The following is a 20,509-nucleotide window of genomic DNA, read 5'->3' on the forward strand; positions in this document are numbered from 1 at the left end:
CAGATCTTTGCAGACGGGTTGGTCTCCTTTATTAGAAACCACAGTCGAATGCAATCAGGAAGGGATATACAAGCACTTACTAAGCTATGCGTCCTCGGGTTCATTTCCTCTCCATGAGTGCTATATTTGAAAACTGCAAACAGACCGTACCTCCCGAGTCTTAGTATAACCCCTATATCCACGTTCTATTTACACAACCCCGTGTGTATCTTATAATCCATTTGAAGTTTGAACTATTGAGTTACATTTTTTGTTGTTAACTATATCATACATGGAAAACCTATGACCTAGAGGAATAATATTAAAGAAGAGTGGTAAAATGAACTTGAAAACATAAACGAGTTCTCCCAACCCACACTGCTCTCCTCTTGCAGAACAACTTTACAATTCTGTCATCATGGGTCAGGAAGGCGTACTGCTGATTATCAGGCACCCGTGCTGATGATACTTTAAAACACAAAAGAGGCACTTTAACAGTGGGTAAGAGTGTGAACTCCGGAGCCAAATAACCTGAGCTCAAATCCTAGCCCCAGCTCCTCTTACAAGCTATATGACCTTGGGCAGGCTTCCTTAATTTTTTCCTACCTTGGTTATTCATTTATAAAATGTGGAATAAACAGTGTTTATCTCATAGGGTTATTAAATGAAGTACTTAGAACATGCCTGACACATAGTAAGTGTAATGTGTCAGCTACTGTTGTTAAAATCAGGAAGGTAAAATGAAATTCAAGCACACTGAAACTTGCAGACTGGATTCTTTTCAAGGATATTATGCTTCTCACTAAAATCAATGTCAGTATTCTTACTGATTCCATATTTTCAATGCTTCTCATTTACCTTTTAGCTAGTCATAAGTGATCTGCTTCTAACTATACACTGACAAAACTACACTTCTAACACTGTCATGACTCTACTCCCGTATTATCCAACATCTTAAATTTGTGAAAATATCTTACCTTCCCCTCTAAACTTTAAGCATGACGATGATGTCATAACTTAAAAAAAAAATTATACCTGTGGTAGCATGTACAGCCTATGCTAATGAAATAAACCGATTTTAATGGGTCTATTTCACCTGAAGTCAAATGTATAAACATCAGTAACCTAGAGGCCCGTGTACTCCTGGTGCTTAAATGTTATTTCAATCCCAGTACACAAATTGGGTGCTGTGACTCATACTAGAAGGATAAATGTGTGTAAATTACGCCAACTTGCACCTCAATGCTGCACTATATTGTCTCTTAAGTGACTGTTTTTCATACATACGGACCAATCACCACGGCCTTCTGAGTAGCAAGTCCCCTGACAACAGATCTATGCTCATCATTACCTTAAAAATACTGATTACTTTCTCTCGTGTGACTTCTTCCTTTTCCAAAAAGCTTTAAAAACAGCCTCAGAAAGGACACTAACGACAGTTAATTAGTTCTACACTGAACAGTAGGGTATCCTGGCTTCTGCCACGCATGGGGTTCTGTATGCTTACAGAGGAAAGACCTCATTCAGAAGACATGAAAGCTGTCTGCAAATACTCAGAAATTGCTGTGTAGAAGAGAGTACAGACTTAATCACGTTCCAGAAGGCAGGACAAGTTGTAAGGAAGCAGATTTATGATATAATACAAGAACTTTCTGAAAACTAGAGCTATCTAAAATTGGAAAAGGTAATAGTGTGAGGTAGAGAATACTGTATCACTAAAATGTTTGTAAGTAGAAGACTGCTTTTTAGGAATGATGCAGAAAGGTTAAGGATTTGATAAAGAGTTGGACTACATGATCACAAACCTCCTTTTCAAACCAAACCTCCCTGGATTTTCTTAACACTCAGTCTCAAGCGAGGGCCAGAGGCACAACACGGACACCTGTCCGATGGTGCAGGGTCTGTGAGGTTTGTGACACCATGTGTCCTTATCCCCATATGTCTGACTTTATGTACTGGAGAGCCATCACCCCCAATCCCCAACCCACCAAGTGAAGGATAGGAAAATTATAACAACATTGGTTTCATTATTGTATAATTATCTCTCAAGTTCAGCAAATTCAGAAAAATGAGGAATGACGGAAAATGGATACTTGGAGTCTAATAATTCGTCTACTATACCAGGCCTGCTATTAGAACTACTACTTGAGTGGTAAAATTAACTTGATTTAAAATAGTCATACTTGTTGCTATACTCACTGAGAAACTAAGAAAAAACTCAGAAAGTGAGTATTTTTTAAAGCAAAAACATGAATGTTAGAACAGAAATCCTGAAAGTACATGGAAGTGCATGTTTGAAATTTCCATAGTAAAAACTTAAAAAGAGCCCCTCCATAAACAATAAAACTCAACTTTTAATCAACATAGACATGATATTGGTGTATTTTTTAAGGACAGGTAATGGTTTAGCACCCAGTTTATCCGAATTCACCTGAACTCAAAATATGAAAATATTTAACTGCTAGTTAACATCTCACATACACTCTAAATTTCAGAGGAAAAGTTCCTAAGCACTATTTAGAAATAGTTTCATTACCCAAACCGAGTAACACTTCACTGGAAATTGGGATTGAAAATGTTATCATATAGTAGGTTTTCTTTTTTTTTCATCTAAGATGCACAGTGATTTTCTATCGGACTCCAGTTATTCTAGTCCTAGCCCCTTGTAAAATGAACTTGTTTTTGATAGTCCAGAATCACTTTTAATAAATTAGTTTGTTTCCTCTATATTTCTTAAGATTTTCAAAGCCTAGAAAAGTTGTTTATCTTATTTCTATTTTAATAGCTAACACTTCTAATAGTGAAAAAAGATACAACATTAGTGTAACATTAGCCTAGGAGTTAAGTGATAAGATTCTAGTCCTGGCTTGGAACTTATTTTACATTAAACATGTCACTTAAGCCTTTCAGGTTATGGTACTCACCCATAACACAACTCAGACTCAATGATTTCAGACTCCATCTAGTTCAGATGTGGTACAATAGTGTGACCCCCATAGTGAGGACACCCCTACAATCTGATAGGTACTAGGTCCTCATGTTAGCTACCACGATGCAGTACTATGGATGAACCCACACATGACGTGCAAGACCAGGAGTGTGTAAGCAAATGTGATTTAAAAAAATAATACTGGCTTGAAGTATGGGTTAAATATCAAGAGCATTTATTTTCTTGTCTAGAAAGCATCAACACTATATGCTGCAAATAAAGCTCAGAAAAATTGTAAAAAACTTACAATTCAACCAAGACAACCCTGCTGACTCTTGAACAGAAGGGGAAATACCGAAACAGTAATTCCTTGACACCCAATGACTATGGCACCCATACATCCCCCAGCCATTTATGTACCAGATGAAGCTGTTACTTGCATGGCATACTGAAATCCAGAGTATGGGATAGAATGTCCTCTTGGTTAAATCAGGACAGATTCAAATGAAGCACTTGAGAAAAGTACCTTCCCTTGTTAACAATAAACTAACGAGATTTAGTTAGAAGGATAAATGTTTGTGTTTCAATGTTTGTATTGCATATGTAAAACATAGTTAATTCCGTAACTCTAACACCACTGAATTCACATCAATGGTGATATACCATTAGTATTTCAACAGCCTGCTTTATAAGTTTAAAACTAAGCTAAGCCAAGTGAAAATATGGACTTCTTTTGTAAGATGTTAGTTTATAACTATGGTATCAATGAAAGTAAACAAGGAATCCCTCCAAAATTTAGTAACAAATGGGCCATGTAGTACAAATGTTATATACTGACAAACTAGCAGCTTTCAGAAACAGCAATACTAAGAAGTGCAGCTATTAACGCCTCAGTTGATTCACATTGTAAAAAAACTGCCAGGAGAATGTGAACTATCTAAATAAAATTAGTGTCAGTATGTTGGAGAAAGGTATCCTGGGTACAAGACAGGAAAAGGAATACAGCCCTAAAAGATGCATACAGATAAGCAAGTAATTGGGGGGAAGAGGGTGAAGAAGGGGAACAATTGTATTTAATTTATAGCTCAAAGAATTCAAAGATAACATTAGTAGTATAAATCTACAAAATGATTGTGAACCAGAGTTTGGGTTTCTTTAAAGAGCCTGACTAAGATGGTGTATATGTAAGAAAATTGAATGGAGATGTAAGCTGGCATTGTGGCACTGTGAAGATTTAACCACAAATGCTTTCCCTATTTAAATATTCCAATCAGTACTGTTAGTACACGTACCTCGGAGAATTCTTTCCTCATGGCAACGAAGAAAGTCCCAGATTCTAACAGTGCCGTCATCAGAGCATGTAGCAAATTTATTATCCGTGGGTGAGAAACTGTTACATGAAGACACACAGCAGGGGAAAGAAGTCAGCATTTAACAGATTACCTGCACTTCTCAGACAGGGAAAAATAAAAACAGTGTGCTGCGTTATAAATAGAAGAGGGAGGTATCCAACAGTGAAGGCGCCTTAAAGAGAACGTTGTCAGCTAACAATTGCATCTCATCAAAAGAAGAATTCAATAGAGTAGTTGCTTCTTAGCGTTCCATCACCAGTATCAGAGCACTTTACAAGTGTATTATTACTACTAACGCTAGCCATGCGCCCCACAGCACACTACTTCCTATCGTACCAACAGAAAACATGGAGCTTGTTTAAGTGTACAAACTAAATGAATTGTTTCTGCAATATTCCTGGAAACAGTCTCTTAAATCACATAGAACACTGCTCAAAAAGTTAGCATCAACTTCTGCCTCACACACTTCATGAACTAACAAACTGAAAAAATTCGAGCAGGCTATTTAAGGACTTGTTGCTAAACATCCCTACATAAGATGTTCCCCATTTACTTAAAAGGTCTGTGGAAAACTTTCACACCTTCTTCCTGGCGAGCTATTCCATAAATGTTGCACCTTTTGACAAAAACTTTAACTTAGGGACATTCAGACCTGTGTTTAAAGCCAAAGGACCCACTGCAAAGGAGGGAGCCATTTTTTCCTCCCTGTGGTGAGATCAGATCATCGAGCTTCTCATCTAACTCTAAGAACTCCCTTAAGAACTTTTAAATCCTGTGACTAAAAAAGGACCCACTAAAAACTCAATGTATGGGCAAGACACTACAGCAAAGTCTTGGCAGAAGCATGTTATCCAACAATTTTTGTTAAGATTCTGAAAGTAGAAATGGTGACTACAGTGGGTGGTGTTTCTATAAAGATGCCAACCCCCGACCACACATGGGTGGCACACCATGAAGAATGCTGCTTAGCTTTATTCTGAGGCTGCAGCAATTCTTCAGGCTGGTTTCTGAAACTTTCTTCTTCCAGTTTTACTATACATATCTCATTGATATGTAAAAATATACAGCTCACTGAAAATATTTTAAATTCCAATTATACATTTGCATAACTGATGTTATCAACAGTGAATCAGAAGAAAGTCCTAGAGTCTTCTTGACAATGGTCTGCTTACAGTTTCAAAGCTTGAAGAACCCATTCATTACTCCATTAATGTGTGCCATATCCAGGCTTATTTGTGAGTTTTTGGACCTACTATACTTTCCTTTGAAGTTGTGGCATAACCAAGCCAACCAGGTCTTCACTTAAGCCTTTAAGCCTTTTTTTCTTGTATTTTGTGTGAACTCTGAAAGTGTTTTCTGTAGGCTTTAGATTTTATTCAGTTGTATAATTAAAGACTGAATTCTTTATTTGGAATGAAATATTCTTGTCTTACACAGTAGGTAATAAAAAGGAATGACGTATACACATTATTAACCATAAATGAAAAGAGAAAACCAGTGCAAAATGTGGCAGACAATACATCGCTAACATATTGTAAAGGCTGATACCAGGACAACACTACTTCAGAAAGGTGCCAGCAAAATGGTGAATGTGTGAAAACAAAGAAAAATACTGTGTTTATAGGGTGCAGAAAGTTTCCCAGATTCTGACAGAGCCCATGCATCTCTGCACCCAGAATACACTTAGAGAGTAACTGAACCATGACAATAGGGACTACAGAAAATGGTATATTGTGTATAAACCTGGCCTCTCTAATCGCCTCCTTATGTGCCTGGAACATCTTGACGTTGTTCATGTTCGATTGCCAATATTTCACATATCCTCCGTGATCTGCTGTCAACATCCACATGTCATTATGCGACCAAGTCATGGCCCTGACTGGGCTATCGTGAGCCTGTGAAAACATAAAACATCTGTAAACATTATATGCAGTAATATACGATGGAAGGCTTTATAGGAGTATATATTAACTCAAAACTGATTTGTCCAATTGTTAAGTTGAAAAGGCCAACAAAGTTACTTAATAGTACCACAGAAAGATGCTACCATCTGATGATTACTGTTACCTGTAATATTGTTTCAAAATTGAAAGTGAGTCCATTCCACAAGGTGAACTCTCCACTAGAAGCTCCAGTGACCAACCGTCTTCCTTCTGGAGTCCACTGGGAAAGAAAAGAAAATAGGTTATACAAGGCCACAAATCCTCAATCCTAAATAATTTTTAAATACTTAGAAAGTCTTTATTTACAAAATATCCAATAACCAACACTAAGTAGCTGATACCGACTTTTCTTAAGTGTAGCTCAGACTTATAAGCAAGTGCTTTGTCAGAAAAGAACTTCATTAACACTGCAGGGAAAGCTCTAGTACTTTAGCTCACTGATCAAATTAAAAATAGTAAGTGCACTATAAGTACCTTGCTAAGTTATACAGGTCTATGTACTCTAAAGAGCATTTCAAAACAAAATCTGCATAGACCTCATTTTCCTAGAATACATGGCAGACTACATAAATAAGACAGATGGTTGGTCACCAGAAAAACCCAAGGACTGACAGCTAGTGGACTAATTCAGGCAGAAAAGTTACCAGTGTTTTATGAAAAAACAGCGTAACAGTAAGTTCCAATTTAAGGAACATCAAGACCATCTAACTTTAACTGGAAACTAAATGTACTAAAAAAACGTTTTTAAGCTCTCCTCCATTCACAGTATCAAGCAGTAAAAGTCTTATGCTGATCTACTCTCAAAAAAGATGTAATATAATAGATTCATGACTAACACTACACCAATATTTTAATGTCACAATCTTCATACTGAAAGGAATCTGTGACACGTTTATTAACTCAAAACACTTAGAAGATGTAAATACACAAGATGTCAATACAACAATCCTGTTTTCCCAAATAAAAGCTGTGACACACTTGAAAAATACCAGTGTGCTTATAGGAACAGCAGGATGGTAAATTAAGCAGAATGGATGACAATTTGACTTTTTATTGCTTACCTGTAGATTGTGATTTTAATTATTATGAATAAAATCCTCCGTTCTGTTACCTGCTATGAATCCCAACCCAGTAAATACTACAGGCAGCCAAACTGTAGGCAGGATCCAGTTTTTATGTCTTAATACCTTCTGATTTGGACTATGCCTCTATATGTGCATATTTCTCCTAAGATCTTTTAGCTTCATCCTCAAATGTGAAATTTACTCGTCTAACAAGGTAACAGGATACAGAATGCTCAGATATTATTCACTTCTAAAAGGTGTTCTGGGTTATACTAAAAGGATACTGAAATTAGCTGCACATCATACCCCTTTTACCAAACTCCCTGGCAAACAAAATTATCCTCCTAACACGAAGGCCACTGAAATTAAGTGTTTCTTGACTGATGTTTCTACTGCTTTAGGCCTCGGAAGCAAATGGAAGGCCTCAGACTGACTGCACCACTTTTATGGAGATCAAATCAGCATCTTGTCCCACCCTTCTCAGTTCCCAGTGCTGTCTATCACACCTCTCTCATTAGAGGACTGGCTTAGTCTGCTCATCTGCCACAACGTTTGCTATGACTCTTTTCTCTGTCCCTTTTTTTTTTTTTTTCAATTCTTGTTTGCTCAACTTTGACTATTAACTATCCTACGTTTCTAGACTTGATATTGTGCATTGTCACTTAGGAAATTACAAAGAAAATGATTATACTATTATCTATGGGAATATTATAATAACTGGATGCCTGGGAAACAGAAATGGCAAGACTTTTTATTGCAAACCCCTTCAAATTTTAATATTTTGAGCCATATCAATGTACTATTTATTTTAAAATTATATTTGAACAATTTCAGTGAAATGTCTTATACTGAGTACCTACTATGTACCTTCATGGAGCTGACAATTATGGTCTACCATTGGTCTTCAGCTCTTCTCAGATATTTTCCTTCCTAGTGACACCTAAGAGTTTTCATTTACCTTAAGATGTCACTTTCTAAACAGCAACAAAAGCATTCCTGTTCAAGAGCAAGTCAGAGACCTGCTGCAATATATATCCATGGCCTGGCCAGCTCAGAAGGAATTCTATGAAAATTGCAACATGAAGAAAATAATCCAAAAGTAATATCTTACTAAATGTGGATACAATGGATAAATAATTGGGTGTTCCAAAATAAAATTATTAGCAATACACTGATTTTTATCCCAGATATACATTTAAAATAATGTTTAATTTTCTTTGTCCTGTTAAATATATTTACAGATTAACTCAGAATTAATTTTTCCAAAAATACCCAAGAGAATACTTACCCTAACAACAAATACTGGACACTTTACTTTATTTGTTGATGTTCGAACAAATTTTGTTGTTACTGCATTCATAGGATTATTCAACATCCCTATAGGTGGGACGAGCTATTAAAAAAAAAGAAAAAAATTGGGTTTTAAGAGCTCCTGATTGTGTATAGGGCATAAACCTGGGACATGGCAAAGTTATTATTTCAACATTCAGGACTATACAGGACTTTCAAAAAAACTATAACAACAGACTATAATTAGTCTATATTAACTAAATGAAGAAAACTGAGATACAAGCAAGTTAAATGCCCATTACTACTAAACAATAAAATCAAGTACCAGATTTCCCCAATTACTTCTCAAAGTCAACACAATTAAGCATGTTCACAATAAAGCCAAAGTTAAAATTAACTTTCCTGTTACACAGACATTGAGGCAGTGCAACATTCTGCTGGACACTGCTGCTTTAAGCCATACATCAAAAGTTCACTGTCATTAGATTAAAAGGAAAATTTTGAGATAAAAAAATAAAAAATAACCTTTGGTTTACACAGGTATGTTATATTATCCCTTTAAGAATGTTTTGTTTTAACTATAAAGATGTCAAGAGATTAAGTCCATGTTTGAATTTGAGATCACATATGTTCAGTTCACATGTCCAAACAAAGAGGTGTGATGAAGCTAAATGACACATCTCATACTTACATCATTGTAATAACCTGCATCAGGCTGAATGGCCCGCATATCTCTCTGGTCTCTCTGCCATATTCTATTCTGTTAAAAACAGATTAATTAATCAATTGACATATGATCTAATTGCATTCAATGTGAAACTAAAGCAAATATTAACAAAATGTAGGCCATTATTAAATAGGGGAAAAACACAATTAAAATTTATTCATTATGTCCTAAAACATGTTAATAGGTTGGCATCGTATCCTACTGACAACGCTTAGAATTTCCCTCCTTTCCTTACACACATTACCCCCAACCAATCACCCAAGATGCTGCTGACTCCAACACACTGTAATAAAGGAAAAAGGGTAAGGGGTAGAGATACATTCCCACTTCCTTCAAAAGCCTCAACACAAAACAATTCCTCTCAAAGTCTCCTAGTCTACTTTTTCAACTAAATACATGGAAAAGCCTAAATCTGTCTTTACCTTTGAATGAATTTTTTCTCCACGTTTTCCTGAAAATAAGACCCAGCCAGCCAACCAGCTCTAATACATCTTTTGGAGCAAAAATTAATATAAGACCTCAGTCTTATTTACCGGGGTCTTATATTACATTACATAAGGCACCAGTCCCCGGTCTTATATAATAGAGCTTATAGAGCTGATTGTCTGGCTAGGTCTTATTTTCAGGGAAACACGGTATGTGCTGGCAATATACTAATTATGCCCAATATACAAATAGGTCACTAACAACAGGTCTCAGGGAATGAAAAGCAGACTAATGTTCTCCATGGGAAGCCAGAGCAGACAGACCAAAACCCAATTAAAGCAATAGGAGTTAGTGATGGAAAGCAAATCACAGAGGCTAATTCCTACGTTAAGACAACTAAATAAAGAACTCAAAAGGGAGAAACATCAAACGTCAAGCTGACAGAGGTGTCAGCGAACCCTACTCTCCCTTTATTTGCCATCTCGGGAGGTGCTTTCCCCTATAGGACGGACTGTGGCAGGTGCTCCGCCCTCAAGCAGGTGGAGCCCTTCTCCCTAACTCCAAGAGCTACCTACCTCCCCCCAGGGGCTAGGAGAGTCCAGGTTCCTAGTGCCAGTGTCTCAGACACGCAAAGGTGCTCTTCTGAAAGGACGTTCTCATGGAAATATTCCTATGTTGGGAGTCTTTTTAACATTTCATATACACTATGGGTTTAACAAGAATTTTAAGGCTAGCCTAAGTATTAAAGTACCCTCTTCTGAGATTTGTTGTGAACCTTCAGGACAAACCTTATTTCTAAACTGGAATCTAACTTTAATAATTTTTGTGAAGATGATTCATACAAAGATTTTTTTTTTTAAGTACTGGTGATTAGTCTCATTTGAAATCGTACTAATTCAAGAAGCACAAATATACTTATTATCCTGCATTTAAAAAACTTTCTCCTTTTGAAAAAAACCAAAGTTTGGTCACCTGAAGCACATGAACTGGACTTACCTCCAAATACTTAATTACAGATGGATTATAGTCTATAGTTTTTCGGTTTACTGCTTTTCTCATTCGTTTTCCATCAAAGGTAAGCTGTTGCATTGCTTGCTGCTGTGCAAAATCAGGTCGCTTATAAAACAGCTGTCGAGGTGCCTGGTGTTGGAACCTTGGCATATGGAAAAAACGAGGAGGGGAACCAATTTCCGTAGCCATGGTGATGTTTTCTTTCTAGGACACTAGGGTAGGGAAAAAGTACTTTCACTACAAATATCAGCAATGAAAACATTTTCAAATGAACATTTTTACACTTCTCTTCCTTTCTCTAATATGCATCATTTCTAGCTTTTACTCAACTTATTTACAAAATGAATTCTTAGATTTAATGGCAAAGACCAGTTACAAATTTGAAAAAGGCCAATTCATAGGATAAGTGCTAATAAGCACTGGTTATAAAATTCAGATGGAAGGAAAAATCACAATCAGTAGCAGCTTGGAGTGGGTTGTGTGCTGTGCATTTGGGGGTGGGGGTGATGGGGAGAGGGAGGAATCACTGAAGTAGAATCACTGAGAACTGTTCACATTTTTTAAATGAAATTTTCATTAGATGTTTGATGGTAAAACGATTATTTTAAGCGCATCCTAAGACACTCATTTTATACAAAAGTCACTAAAAAATTTTAAAACCTGACTTCTGTCTTTTTAAATTTCCTAAGAATAGTGTAGAAAGAGGAATAGGTTATCCTATTTCATATGAATGCTAAAAGTACAGGTATACAATTTCAGGCCCCAAGTAATGTATTGCTCAGTATGTGTATTTATACATTTATACAGGCAACATTAAGCTAACATCTGAACAGAAAAACTGGTAAGAGCTTATAGTTTTTCAACTTTAAAACTCTCCCATTAAAGTTACATTCCAATAATATACATATGCATGACTTAAAAACACATTTTAAGCATATTTTTAAAATCAAACCATGAAAACACATAAAGAATGTTAGCAAGACCATCTGTAATCATTCTCTGCATGGGGTGGGAGACACTTCAATAGAATCTGATGGTTAATTTCTCAGTCTTATTTTTCTATGTATAAGCAGTCTATAAATGAATTACAACAGCAAACACCCAGGGTTTTAGAAGATTGGTCATTTGTAATTTTTAAAGTTGAGCTTCTTGTCATCAGATAGTTTTTTAGATAATATGGATTATTCACTTCTGGATTTCACAAACAGAGAACTCAGAAAATAAGTCTATAATCATAGTGCTTTCTCACTAACACAATGCAATCAATAGCATGAAAATACTGACTATTTGGACAGTGTTGGCACTAGCATATGGTTAATAAATTCCACCTCTGCATATTTTTAAAAAAAGAATGTTAATTAGTAGTATTTCCACAATTGTTTTTGTTTTAAAAGCAGGAAAGACTGTACTCTCCATTATTTTTCTATATTCTTAATATATGCCTTTCCTTATTCAAAGCATTCCTTAATTTAAGGACATGAAAAAAAATTATGATTTCCTTTGGATGAAAATATTCTTAGTACCATACTACCTCATTCATCTTTGTGACTTTAGTCTGTCCTGAAGCCACTGAATAACAGTAATGAGGAGGAGGAGGAGCTGTGAAAAGATGGAGGACAAGTCCTGACTCCCACAGCATCAAAAATAGATAGTGCAATAAAATATGCATTTAATACCTATTATTTCCACTAGTCTGGAGCAATCCCAGAAGGTCTCAAATATTCATTTGCAATAAGATGGAAAACATTCTATCTCTTAAGGCTGCGTGTGAATTAAATTAGAACATACAAAATGCACTAAAGTATTTGATTTAATAAAAAAGTTGGTGAAGGAATCTGTTTACTCAGCTATGCCATGAATGTGACTAAGTTTCAGCATCCAGTTTTCAACTAATGGCTTCCATTTAGACATCAAGGCCAGTAATTCTAAAAGTATGTATGAAAGGGATATTTTAAAATTACTATCTTTTTCCCTTTACAATCATAAAATATCTCATTATATTCTAATAAAATTATCCCAATAGTCTAGTTTCTAATATTAATATCAAATGAGAATAAAGATTTTTACACATATCAAAGGAGGCTTAAAATTTATTCAGCCAAGAAAGGAATGAAGTACTGATACATGCTACAACATGCTCAAAAACATTATGTAAGTAAAAGAAGCCACACACAAGAGATCACATATTATGATTCCACTTATATGAAAAATCTAAAACAGGCTAATACAAAGACAGAAAGCAGATTAGTGGTTGCCAGCGCAGGGGGAAGGGAGGAAAACGGAATGAGGTTTCCTTTGGGGGTGGTGAAAATGTTTGAGAACTAGACAGAGGTGGTGGTGGCTGCCACACACTATGAATGTACTAAGTAATGCTGAATTGGACACTTTAAGATGGTTAAAACCATGAATTTTGTTATGTGACTTTTACCTCAGTTAAAGAATTTAATCCATTGGAAAAAATTTTGCTGGAGGGTAGATGAAACAGTAACAGAAAGGTGATGGTGCTGAAGTTGGGTGCTGGGTCCATGGAGGCAAAGCACTACCCAAAAGCCAAATTAAGGCTCTACTTAGGAAAATGACTGAAGTCAAATGCAAAATAATCAGTATGTTGTTACTAACACTCTTGAATAATTCATATGTTCAACAGAGAAAATTATACTCCCTCATATTAAACTTTATAGAGCGTGGAAGAATCTTCCCGTGGAAAATTTGTTGAGTAAAACTTGTTCTGAAAAAGTCCTTTAACTTTTCCTTGAATGTTGTGTTCCAGATATAAAGGTCCATCAAGAAAAATAAAAACAAAAAATACAATTACATTCTAAATCAAGACCCAGCCCTAAAATAAAACAGAGACAAAACTCCTCACAATACAGTGACCAGTCTTCATACATGCCTTACACACTTCAGCTTCGCTTTCTGCAAACTGATAGGATCCACCCCAACTCAAAATACAGCCTCTTAGTGGCTGTTAAGGGCTAAACTGTGCCCCCCAAGTTCATGTTGAAGTCCTACCCTCAGAACGGGACTGTATTTGGAGATAGGGCCCTAATCCATGTGACTAGCATAGTTACAAGAGGAGATTGGACAAAGACACTCACAGAAGGAAAGGCTATGCGAACACAGAGCAAGACGGCCACCTACAAGCCAAGGAGAGGGGCCTCAGAAGGAACCAACTAGCTCACACCTGTCTGGGACTCCAACACTGCGAGAATAAACTTCTGTTGTTTAAGCCTCCCAGTCTATGGTACTTTGTTGTGGCGGCCCTAGCTAACTATTAACAGTGGCAGAGTCACAGCAAAATACCTGGACCTCCTGACTCCCCTTCAACATGGGTTACCAAAAGATTTCAGCAATAATGACACACAGCTTTCTCTGAAGACAGCAGAAAACTCAACACGAGGCTGAAAACTCAGTGACCCAGACAGAAAGAACCATCCATCACTCAAGTCACTAAGACTATCTATCCTTCAGGCTTCACTCAGGACTATACTTCAAAGAATTATATCGGGCCAAATGCAGAAAAAGAAATAAGAACTTTATTCTTCATACAAATAATAACTGTGATTTCTACTCACTGCAGTATTCACAACTTAAACTAGAACTCAGGCGTGCCCCCAAAGCATATTCATCTCGTATCTGGTGTGGAGGCTGAGCGAGGGAGACAGAGGGGTTGGAGGAGGGGCCGAGAGAGAGAAGCTGGGGTAGAAAGAGGACAAGTAATCTGCCTATGGTTATTAAGTACACAGTAACACTAGAACCAAATCACTAAGGTAAAAACTCCACCTGAAACTGAATCCATCACGTCACACACACACAAGCAGTCAGCACGACTTTATGCAGGGCCCAGCCCGCATCAGGTACAGCAACACTGCTGATTCAGTGCTTTTCACTCCTAATTTCAGCCTTTGTAGTATCTGGTCCCCATCTCGATTTTTGGTAACTACAAAGACTTCCGGATTCACAAAGTGTAGCATATCCTTAGCCCCCAGGGAAGGCAAGCCACTCAGTTTCTCTGCACCCTGGAGAATGAGCTTAACAGACCTCACTTCCAAGATCCTTTTTCTTAAAGATACTATTTTGCCAGTGTAGTGACTGGTCTGTTTAACAAAATGAAAATATCCAGACTTAGTTCTCCAACATTTGTGTGCATAAGTCCATACTAGCACTGCAATTCTCCTTCTTGTCCCAACTACTATAAAATAATTACTTTTATAATCTTAGTCATGTGGTATAACCAAAATTATATCTGAAGATAGAAAAAAACCATAAATGCTTAAAGTCATTACAAATTTTACATTGTAGAACCATACTATTAAACAATAACTCATTGTATTGAACCTAAACCTCTAATTAAATAAAAACTGTTTACAAGTACTAACAACACCTCAAAAACTGGAGCAACAATGAATAAATAGTAGAATGAACAGGAAGGGATTCATAAGAGAGGTGAGACTTAAATTGGAAATTATATAGAAAGATTTATTAATATACAATAGTCAGGCACACCAAAGTCACTAGTTAGTTACAAACTGTGTACACACACACACTTAGGAATTGTTGAAACAGTTGAAAAATCAGTGGCATGGGGAAGCATAATAAGAAATGCAATTAACTTCAAGAGCTAATCAGCAAGCAGTAACTACTTTACTGAATAGTCACTAAAGATACACACACACACACACACCTCTCCCCCCCCCCCCCCACAGAGACCGCCAAGTTTATCAGAAGAGAAGAGCTCAAAAAGAAAGCAATATGAGAATCTACTACTGCGCTGAGAATCCACTATGTTTGTCTGCCAGGAACTGTATAGGCAACAGGGATACCACATAGGGTGCTTACAGCGTAATTCAGCCTTAAGGAGTTTAAATTTTGGGTAGAAGTGGGCGGAAAAGACACAGTGAGGAAACAAAATGACACTCTCATTCACTCAGCATACCATGGCCAGCATAATCTTTTTCCCAACCAAACATTTCTGACTTTTTTAACTACCACAGCAGATCTCCAACTAAAACAGAGGTGAAAGATATATTTTTACAGGAACATGACCTTCATGATTACAAGTTTTTTCCACAAATTCATCCAAAATCACTATTAAATGCTTAACACAATTGAATAAAAAGAGCTTTAAGCTACGATTCAGGAGGGCAGAACTGAGGCTCTGCATCAAAATAACCCTATGACCTGAAGCGTCGTGAATGGGCCTAAAGTAGTGTTTCCTCTTTAAAATGAGAGGTCACACCCTATTGGTGGTTCCTGCAATCAATGTAGCTGACAACCAGCATTGCTACAAAAAAAAAAAAAAAAAAAGGAATATATAAGATTAAATTGCACATTTTAAAGGAAAGAACTGCTTTTGTGAAACTTCTGTTTCAGTTGTACATGTATGTACACTGGGTCATGATGTAAAAAAAGTATTTTCTTCCTGTTAATCTGTCAAAAGTGAAAACAATGGCTTAACTTTAACAAGCCAGTAAGTGAAAACTGGCAGGATTTCTTACCCATGCATCTTCTGCTTCTGAACACCTAATTCCTGCTGCCACTGTGTCTACAGCCCAAGAAACTCACCCCCAGCGCCTGCCCCCGCTGTGGGTACTGCGCCTGGCAGGAGGAGCTATGGCCCCAGTGTGGTCAAACGGTCATATCCAACAATTCTTACTGTGTCAACCACTGTCAGAGCTTGTGATCACCACAAGAAAGCTGGTTTTCGCAAAATGAGATGAAAGAATTCTAACCAAAAGCAAATTATTGATGCATTAAATAACTAAGGTAGCAAGCACAATTACTGTAGGACTTTTAAAAATAATAAATGGTTTTAAGATCCCCACTCTCATAAACACAAACCCGGCCACCAAGATCAGAACCTCGGCCTAGGAACCTCTATTTTAGATTATGTATCTCCAGACCAGTAGGTCCTGGACATGGATAATCTACCCTCAAAGAGATTTGATACCTAATCTGTCACAGAACTTTGAGGGGAACTGCATGAGTGGTAAATAAGATCAGTAACAAATTCACCAACAATTCACCAACATTGTCCGATCTTTAATAAATGTGAATCCTGAACAAATCAGGAGAAATTATACTGAGACCATAGTCTTCTAAAGAATAAACAAGGCAACTGTTAAAACAAGTAGTTTCTAAAAGTTCACGATTATGCATTTGACGGTGGTAATAGATATGCAAACCTATCCAAAAACGTCACATACTGTATGATTCCATTTATGACACTGTTGAGATAACAAAATGACAGAAATAGAGAACAAATTAGTGATTGCGAGGAATTAGGGATGGGGGTGGAGGTGTGTTTCAAAAAGAGGAATTCTCGTAGTCATGAACTGCTAAATACACGGGCATCCACGTATAATGAAACTGCAGAGAAACACACATACACGAGTACAAATAAAACTCAGGAAACCTGAATAAGATCTGTAGCTTGTATACTTAATACTTAACTTGTGATGCTGTGTTCTGCAAGTTGTTACCACTGGGACAAACTAGGTAAGGTACACGGGATCCCTCTGTATTATTTCTTACAAATATATTGAATATAAAATTATCTCAAAAATCAATTTAAAAAGTTAACGCAAGCAATTCACTAGTTTGTAAGATCAAACAACCCATGTTGAGAACATACATATTGAATAGTCAACTTAAAGGGAAAAGCATTTTAAGACTGCTACCATAAATTTGTTGATGACTAAACCTGACATTAAAGATCAATTTTAATGAATTCTCAATGTAGGAGTTTTCTAGCTTTCAGCCACAGACTTAGTTTTATAATTCTTCACAACTTGCAGTAAGCAGCTTCCACTGTATACTTAGCTATAAAGTTACTGAAACATTTTAATAGATACTGCACTGGACCAGTTTAATGCATGTTACTAGATACTATACTTGGGTATTTTACATTTAGTTTTCTGCACCATTTCAAAAGCTAACTTTAATATATAATGCACATAAAACCATAAATCTGGCTGTCTACGTAATTAGTAACAACTCAATTACTTCAAAAGTGTGATTCTGAAATAAAGAAATCTGTACCATCAACTGTTCTCAGTGGTTATTGGGTGTGGGTTTCTTCCCTTGTCATTAGCATACAAAGGAAGAGGATTTCCCCATTTCTACATTGTCTTTTAAACTGGATTACACAATTTCTCAACTATTTAAACCAATTAAAAACTGGGCAAACTAATTCACCTTACTAAATTCACCTTTGCAAAAAAAACAAAGACTATGTTGCATTTTCTAGTAAGTAAACATAAAGTGCCCCCCCACGTCCAATTAGGAATAAGGAACGCAAAGTTTCAAGTACGGTGTTCCCCGAAAATAAGACCCAGCCAGCCAATCAGCTCTAATGCATCTTTTGGAGCAAAAATTAATATAAAACCCGGTATTATATTAATTATATAGTATACCTGCTATTATATTACATATTATATTTGCATCATATTATATAAGACCCGGTCTTATATTATAGTAAAATAAGACCGGGTCTTACATTAATTTTTGCTCCAAAAGACGCATTAGAGCAATTGTCCATCTAAGTCTTATTTTCAGGGAAACACGGTACGAGCTGAAGCCAGCAGTTTCCAAAGCCAGGCTGTAAGGTTCTCATCTTCATTCTAATTTAATGATGTGGAATATTAACTGGGCAGCAGATTTTTTAAAGCTCCCAGGTACTACTGAATTACAGCAAAATTTGAGAACCACAGTACTAACTAAGTAACTTGGATGGCTTACTTCTGAAAGTTTCTTTGTAACAGCAAGTTCTTAAACTTTTTATTTCAAGACCCTTTATTCTTAACTAGTGAGAAGAGTGACATTGTTTTTTTTATATATATATACATTTTTTTATGCATCTCTTTAAGTCTAGCTTAACTGAAAACAGATAAATTCTCATATCTGCTTCTGCATTCAACCTGTTGCATTGTTATTTGGGCTGAAGTATATGAAAAGTCTCTGGACCCACATGTATTTGGAAAAAGAGTTTTTCAATAGAGCCTTCTCAGAGCATGTGGTATTGATATTCCAACAAAATTTGACAATGGTAGCTTATTAAGTATTAACTGCAACGTGGCATCTGAAATCACATCAACATCCTTTCTGAACTGTCACATTTAAAGGCACTGGTTTACTTGGCACTTTGGAACTTTTATCCATCCATGATGTTACATCATGCAATCATCATTGGGAAAACACTGGTTCCACAGAATTATACACATCCAACTATCACATTTCTTATAAAACATAAAAAATCGTTTTTATTAAAATCACCACTGGTCTTGTAAAAACTATTAATTATTGGAAAATTCAATCTCAAATAGCAGATACAAGTTTTCCAAAACTCTTAATTTTTGCTTGAAAATTCAATTTTTATCACTGACAAATAGTTGTTTTTCTTGAGGCAACAGTCTGCCTACACTGACCTTCCAGAAAAATATTTGCCATATACTCAAGTCTGAATGCCACAGCTTATCACTCTTTTCTTTTAATTTAGTATTTTTACATATATACTTTTATTTTTTAAAGCAGTATTAGGTCCAAAGCAAAACTGACAAAGTAGAGAGGACACACATACACACAGACCCCTCCCCACAACATCCAGCATCAGACTACATCTGTTGCGCATGTGTGTGTTCTGTGGTACGTGTGTTAAAATCAGTGTACCAACACTGACGCATCATTACCACCCAAAGCCTGTACTAGTTCACATGAGGGTTCTCTTGGTATTATACATCCCATGGGTTCTTTCTTTCTTTCTTTCTTTTTTATTTTTTTGGGTTCAGGTGTACAAAAACAATGTAATACATTTATACCCCTTACAAAGTGATAACCCTCCTCCCAGAATCTACTACCCCTCTGACCTTGTATATAGCTGTTACAATTCCATTGACTCTATTCTCCATGCTGTACTCCACAACCTGTGAATATATATGTGTATTTATATATATTTATATTAAATTATAGTTGACATTCATTATTATTCCGCTTCAGGTGTTCAGTGCAATGGTCAGACATCTACATCATCCATGAGGTGGTCTCCCTAATGAGACAAGTGTCCATCTGATGATACCCTATAAAATCTTTCATTATTGATTATATTCCCCAAACTGACTTTCATACCCCCGTGGCCATCTTGTGGTTACCAATTTGTGCTTTCTAATCCCCTCACCTTCCCCCTTATCCCCCACCCCTCCTCCCATCTAGCAAAGCTCAGTTTTTTCTCTATATCTCTGAAACTGTTTCTGATTAGTTTGTTCATTTATTCTATTCTTTAGATTCCACATATAAGTGAGGTCATATGGTATTTGTCTTTCTCCGTCTGACTTATTTCACCTAGCATAATGTTCTCTAGGTCCATCCATATCATTACAATTGGTAAGATTTCATTCTTCTTTATGGCCGAGTAATACTCCATTGTATAAATGTACAATTTCTTAATCCAGTCGTCTACCAATAGGTATTTTGGTTGTTTCCATGTCTTGGCTATTGTGAATAGTGCTGCGATAGACACAGGGGTGCATACATTTTTTCGAATTAGCGTCTTAAATTTCTCTGGATAGACACCTAAGAGTGGAATCGCTGGGTCATAAGGTAGTTCCCTTTGCAGTTTTTTGAGATACCTGATACTGATTTTCACAGTGGCTGCATCAATCTATAATACCACCAACAGTGAACGAGGGTTCCCTTTTCTCCACATCCTCGCCCGCACTTTATTTATTGATGATAGCCATTCTGACCGGAGTGAGGTGGTATCTCATTGTGATTTTTATCTGCATTTCTCTACT

The 20,509-nt window shown here is 36.5% G+C and overlaps 1 protein-coding gene across 5 annotated transcripts in view; it reads right to left on the reverse strand.

Annotated features, from left to right (window-relative positions):
• Nucleotides 1–20,509, reverse strand: part of WDR33 (WD repeat domain 33) — a 103,559-nt gene that overhangs the window by 47,634 nt on the left and 35,416 nt on the right. For all 5 annotated transcript variants that reach the window (XM_033102321.1, XM_033102319.1, XM_033102320.1 and 2 more), the window contains exons 2-7: nt 10,707–10,933; nt 9,249–9,317; nt 8,556–8,660; nt 6,328–6,423; nt 6,004–6,155; nt 4,201–4,298 (exon numbers count right to left, since the gene is read on the reverse strand). In XM_033102321.1, the coding sequence (XP_032958212.1) occupies nt 4,201–4,298; nt 6,004–6,155; nt 6,328–6,423; nt 8,556–8,660; nt 9,249–9,317; nt 10,707–10,910 (724 nt within the window). In that variant the 5' untranslated portion in view covers nt 10,911–10,933. The remainder of the gene's footprint in view (nt 1–4,200; nt 4,299–6,003; nt 6,156–6,327; nt 6,424–8,555; nt 8,661–9,248; nt 9,318–10,706; nt 10,934–20,509) is intronic.

Source organism: Rhinolophus ferrumequinum, unplaced genomic scaffold (assembly GCF_004115265.2).
Source record: "Rhinolophus ferrumequinum isolate MPI-CBG mRhiFer1 unplaced genomic scaffold, mRhiFer1_v1.p scaffold_84_arrow_ctg1, whole genome shotgun sequence".
Classification (NCBI taxonomy): Eukaryota; Metazoa; Chordata; class Mammalia; order Chiroptera; family Rhinolophidae; genus Rhinolophus; species Rhinolophus ferrumequinum.